The sequence below is a fragment of the Salminus brasiliensis genome, chromosome 2, assembly GCF_030463535.1.
Source record: "Salminus brasiliensis chromosome 2, fSalBra1.hap2, whole genome shotgun sequence".
Lineage (NCBI taxonomy): Eukaryota > Metazoa > Chordata > Actinopteri > Characiformes > Bryconidae > Salminus > Salminus brasiliensis.
This window is the reverse complement of record NC_132879.1, coordinates 19,142,330-19,148,329: the sequence shown is the minus strand read 5'-3', so window position 1 is coordinate 19,148,329 and position 6,000 is coordinate 19,142,330. Positions and strand designations below refer to the sequence as shown.

The 6,000-nt window shown below is 42.5% G+C and overlaps 1 protein-coding gene across 3 annotated transcripts in view; it reads right to left on the bottom strand.

Moving 5' to 3' along the window:
* Positions 1-3,203: 3,203 nt before the first annotated feature.
* Positions 3,204-6,000, bottom strand: part of banp (BTG3 associated nuclear protein) — a 41,170-nt gene continuing 38,373 nt past the window's right edge. For all 3 annotated transcript variants that reach the window (XM_072673645.1, XM_072673644.1, XM_072673646.1), the window contains one exon: positions 3,204-4,573. In XM_072673645.1, the coding sequence (XP_072529746.1) occupies positions 4,451-4,573 (123 nt within the window). In that variant the 3' untranslated portion in view covers positions 3,204-4,450. The remainder of the gene's footprint in view (positions 4,574-6,000) is intronic.

Sequence of the window (6,000 nt, the reverse complement as noted above, 5' to 3'; positions counted from 1 at the left end):
TGAACAGCATTCTGACGTAGGTGTCCTTCTTCTCCAGGTGGGTAAGGGAGAGATGAAGGGTGGTGGTGATGGCATCGTCCGTGGAGCGGTTGGGACGATATGCAAATTGCAGGGGGTCTAATGAAGAGGGCAGTTGGTTCTTGATGTTCCTCATGACTAACCTCTCGAAGCACTTCATGATGATGGGCGTGAAAGCTACGGGACCGTAGTCATTGAGGCAGGACACCGTGGACTTCTTTGGCACGGGGACGATGGTGGTGGTCTTGAGGCACGTTGGGACAGTGGAGCTGCGCAGGGAGACGTTGAAGATGTCCGTGAGAACATCTGAAGTTAACACAACCTTAAAATAAACCCAAGTGGAATATAATTATCTACAAATCAGCCTTTGGACTTGTACTGTACAGAACACTAAATAACACTCAATAAATCTAAGAATGCCATTTACTTTCCTTTAGAACCTCAAATGAACTTGGGTCCGCTGAGGAACCACTGATTTCTTTCTATCCACCGCTGCATCAGTGTGTGCTGAATTCACCCATTCATGTACCACTTGGTGAAATCTTGGGTAAAAATATGTTATTCTTGAATCTGAACATTGGGTCACATGGAGGACATGTTAAACTATAAGGAACACATATCCTCTCATCTCAGCATATAGTTTTATAACTGTTACACACCAATTTAGAAGTTAGAATGGTTTTCTAATGAATTTCTTCACATGTTCCTGATTGTTTCTAACATGATTTTGTAATTCCTTAAGAAATAAGCAATATTATGGCTAACTGTAGTGGGCGGTAAGCACAGAATGACCATCAGGCATTAAATAAATAAAAAAAGTTATAAAGGGGATTTTAACAAACATGTCATGGTGGATGTATACCTCCACCCTATCTGCACAGATAAAGAGATCAATTAATCAATTATATCATAATGTCCTGTATGGCGGGACTGACAGTGTTGTGACAGGACTGATTTTATGTAGTCATCAACATTTCTAATGCAGTTGACGTTACTGTAATATTAGACACATTTTTTTATCAAAGCTAATACTAAATTCTATTATATCTATATGTTCTAAAACATCAGTACATAAACTGCAACCAAAGGCCCAAAGCAGTGAGACACAGGCCTTCAACAGACCACATATAAAATGTCAATAAGCCTAATAAGCTTTGGTTCATGCATAACATACATATACTAAAGTGGTTTAATAAAAAAAAAATGGATTCACTGTAAAAAAATAAAAATAAAATAATAAATAAACAAATAAATAAATGTATTTATTTAAAAAAATCCAGGAAAGATAATTTATGTTTATGGTAGAAATGTCCCACGTTATTTTGGAGGTCCACACACACACACACACACACACACACACACACACACACACACACAAAAAACAACATGAACTCAGTAGAAAATAGTATCTTTGCTACTGAACTACTGAGCCTCCATAGGGCCTCATCCATCGTTTCCCACCGTAACCACCGGAGACCTGTTTTGTTTTGTTTATGAATTACTAAGAGATAAAAGATTTATTAGCCAATCATTTTTTGTAAGTCTGTATGCAGGGAGGTAGACTAATGGGAGGTAGAGCAAATGATGCAATTCAATGTTATAAATTCAAAGCCTGTCATGTTTTATCTCAATTTTGCAAGGCAGAACTTGTGACATTTATTCTTTAAAGTTAACCAGGTTGTTTTAACTGCATTTGCGCTGCCCGTCTGTCGTTTTTCTGACCATGGAAGCCTCAGCTGTGGCCACATTGTTCCTGCAACTGGGCAGAACTGTCAAAACCCATTGCTCTGGTAGTTGCGATTACCACAACAGAAGGCAAGAGCGTGAAGCATTGTGAAGCATTATTAAATTGCTTGTTTTGCTTGCAACTTCTGTTGCTTTTTTGTTGTTTTTCTTCTTTTTATTATTAGGATTCCAAAAAAACTCTCCTTTTGCATTTAATGAGCTTTGAAGGGATATCTAGGGAACACATTAAGAGAGAAGGGGTGGAAGCGGGAGAAGGATGGAATAACAGAGCAGGCGAATCCAAGCTGAACGCGGACAGTCGGCAAGGAAGGGAAGGGGTGTGAGCCAAGTTGCCGCTGAGGTTTGAGGGGTTCGAGTGGGTGTGGGTAAAGGCCAGAGAGAGAGAGAGAGAGAGAGAGAAAGAGACAATACACCCCACTTTTCCTCCTCTTCACATCTGTTCAACCTTCCATATGTATTACTCCTCTGTTCTTCTATTATCAGTGTTATTGTGTTGTTAGATTATTTTTTATTTTTTTTGGCTGATTAATCAGCACCATAGCCTCAGGCCTACAGATCAGCAGTGTCTGGCCTTACGCCTGGTTGTAAAAGCTGATGAAATCGAGCCGCTCCATTCTGGGATGTTTCCCTTCTTCTTTTTTTTTTTTTTTTTTTTTTTAAAAGGTGGAGAGAGGACGGCCAGGTCCCATTAGAGATGGGGGCAGCGAGGAGACTGCAGCTCCAGTTCTGCCAAGACTGCCCCTGATACAGAGCAACGGGTGAAGAGGAAGAGAGGGAGACACAGACAGACAAAACGGATGAGAGCGAGCGAGCGAGCGAGCGAGAGAGAGAGAGAGAAAGAGAAAGAACAGAAATTGGAGAAAGAAAGAGGTTTTCTGGACGCCTTGGAAAGATAGAAGGAGGAAGCTAAACAGTGGTGGTAAAAAGACACAGAGACTAAGAGAAAACAAAGGGAAATAGAGAAGCGATGGTTTTATCAATCTTCATACGAACCGTTTCTTGCAAGCATTCCAAAATACACCATTACATCACAGAGTGCGTGGGAACTCTTGCTGAAGCTCCAAAAAGACTTTTTATCTAGCTCTCCCCCAGTCATTCTGATACCCATCACCAGAGGCCCACTCCTTCATCTAAAGAGTACACACACACACACACACACACCCGCGCACACAGAGGAAGCTTTACAACAATGGTGGACTCCTAAGTGACGTGTCCGGTCACAGTGTCTTGAGTTTTGTGGAGAACATGCGTGGTGATCAAGTGAAAGTTCTTGATCTTTCCCAAACCATTTTGGTTTATCGCACCCAGCCCCCTGGAATATGAAACGAACAGAAAACAGACCACAACACTCTGAACCAGCACGCCACAGCATTTCAAAATGTACAATACATCATGTGCTTTAATATCTCCAAATACTCAATGACAGTACTGGCACTGAACTTAGAACTTCCCTCATCTACAGCACAACACCCTCATAACTCACCCCATAAGTGCATCACCATCTTCATCATCACACAGCAATCTGTAGAGAGAAAATGGGCCCTAATGTTTCTTTGTTTTCTACTGAGTTCGGTCTGGCAGCTACTGTTCTACCCGCTGATGATCGAGACAAGACAAGTACGTCGAGACAAGACAGTACCAGTACAGGGTGGCGACAGTCATTTATTTCTTCCCACGCACACTCTCTTACATGGTGGCATGGTCACGTTCACTGCCAAATACATTTTTATATTTTCATATTTCCTATGTACAGTATTCCTCAACTGTCTCTTTAAAGAGGGCCACAAATCCTTTTTGTCTTCTTACAATAAAGCATCAGAAACAAACAAGCCACTTTTGTGGGATAACCATAACCATCATGTACACAAGCAGGAGAGTGGGTACAGATGAAGGGCAGGCCCTCATAAGAGACCAAAAGAATGACAACAGCAAAGAAAAACACAAAATAAAAGAAAATAATTAAATTACGCTTAGTTCATGAAACAATGCTCAGCAACCTTGGGCTGGTTTAGCTGATCGCTACGTCTGAGAAACGTGAGAAGTAAAGCTCTCATTAGCAAGCTTCAGTTTTTTTACAGAACAGTGCCTTTGTCCTAATGGAAGGAGATTAGGTGAACTGCTTAAAGCCTAATAGCTTAGCACGCTCCTTGAAGCTCTAGTTAAATAAACCCATCCTGTGCAGTGGAGGTATTGGAGTGATGGATCGCAGATGCCGGGGGGGGAAAAAAAAAAAAAAAAAAAAAGAAGAAGAAGAACTAATTTCTCCTGTCCACTGCTGGACCAGAGCCTGTAATACACGCAGCATTGAAGAGCCCGCGGCGCAGCCAACACTGCTATAGTATTACTAAGCTGAAGGAGCGTTTAAACAGGCTGTGATTGTCAGGAGATTGCCAGTAGACAAACTGACACAAAAGGAATTTGTGCAGTGTTTGTTTGATTTAAGACTCTTTGCCTGGCTTTAGCTCATGGTTGCGTACGCAAGTCATTGATTCTGTTTGAGTTTGAGTGTCCAAACTCTTCAGTCTCAGGTTCTATCTCTCTCTCTCTCTCCCCCGCTCTCTCTCTCTCTCTCTCACACACTCACAGGCAGTTCTGCAGCAGAATCATGCTAGTGCATGTGTATGTGTGTGTATGTATATGTGTAGGAGTATAGCGGTGTGTGAGAGAGCGCTCATGAGCTGGTGTCTCAGGTGCCCACAGTGTTGACTGGCATCTGGATCTGGACCACTTCACCATTCTCACTCTGCTGGATTTGAATGGCCTCCTTCACCTCCATCTCAGCTTGTAGCGCTGGACCTAGTGCCTCCGCCTGAGGAAGAAAAAAAGACAGCGAGAGGGAAGATGAACGGAGGTGAAGTGGAGCAAAGTAAAACAAGTAAGGGAGCAAGGGACGTAGACTGAAAAGCCTACAAGCAGAATGACAGCACTGCATGGTAATACAATAATGTCGCCAACACTAACATGCTTTTATCCCATTACTGCGGTTTTGCACAGTGTATTAGCACAATGTTCATTCACTTAAATCACCGTCATCATTTTAAACTCAAGCCCTCCAAACACTTCATCAATACTGCATTGTTCGAGGGCCATACCAGCAAAGCCCCACTGAACTGAACTAAACTGAACTGAACTAAAGAAAAGAGAGGTTGGATTAAGGCTATGCTTTATCTCTGTCAGCCCAATAAAAACAGAGTGTGTGAGGTAGAGCAAGAGGGACGAGGATGAGTCACATCTGAGAGCAGAGTGTGTTGAGTGAGTCATTCCTTCCTCACACATTCGCCAGGGGACTCGACTGCACACCTGCACAGCACAGAGAGGGAGTCTGCACTCGAGGACATGGCCCAGGCACGGCCTCCTACTAAACTCACTCTCTCTTTCTTTCTCTACCTGCCTGTCTCTCGTTCTCTCCTTCTCTCTCTCTCTCGCTCTCTCTCTCTCACACACACACAGCTGTCACTGCAACACAGCTTTGCTTCAGCACAGCCTACACTACATCAGTCCCCATAGTGCTATAGTCTTTAAACCTGAATGTTTTGACATTATACACACAATGGGTGTGATTTGTGTGCTCTCTGTTCTGTGCCAAGTCCTTAAGCGCTTCATTCTGAATTCTGCCTTTCCCACAAGAGGGCAGTAATGGGAATTTCTGCAAAAGCTTTACATGTGAATTGGGTTTTATATAGCATAATGGCTTTGGTGGTTCACAGTGTTCTACTGCAAACACATCAGATTGGGTCTCAGAAGAGAAATCAAACTATAAATTGGTTTATTGAGAACAGCAGTGACATCTGGAATTTACCAAAGCGACCGTCTCAAATACTCAACCATGCCAATAAGTGACAATCAAACCTTGTCTACAGTCTAGCACACTGTCACACATACACATACACACTCACATGCCTTAGTTTAACTCAAGTTCCCGGCCAGCTGTGCTGTCCAGTATTGGAACATGACCCACTTCTGACCCAGCATCAGGACAGTGTAAGAGCTTTCAACAGCATTCATTCTGTCAAGATACATCTGAGGTGTACAGGGAACAGCACTTCCTGCCCGGAAACGTTCTTTTACTTGTATCCATTTAGTCTTTTTTGTGATCCAGTGAGCGTTATGGAAACTATTAAATAAAGAAAGGCAAAAATGTCGGGGTAAATAAATAAAGAAGAATCAAGCAATTTTTCAAGTGCTCGTGTAAACGCTACCACATGTTTTTGAGACAGATGAGAGCGATTCTGATAA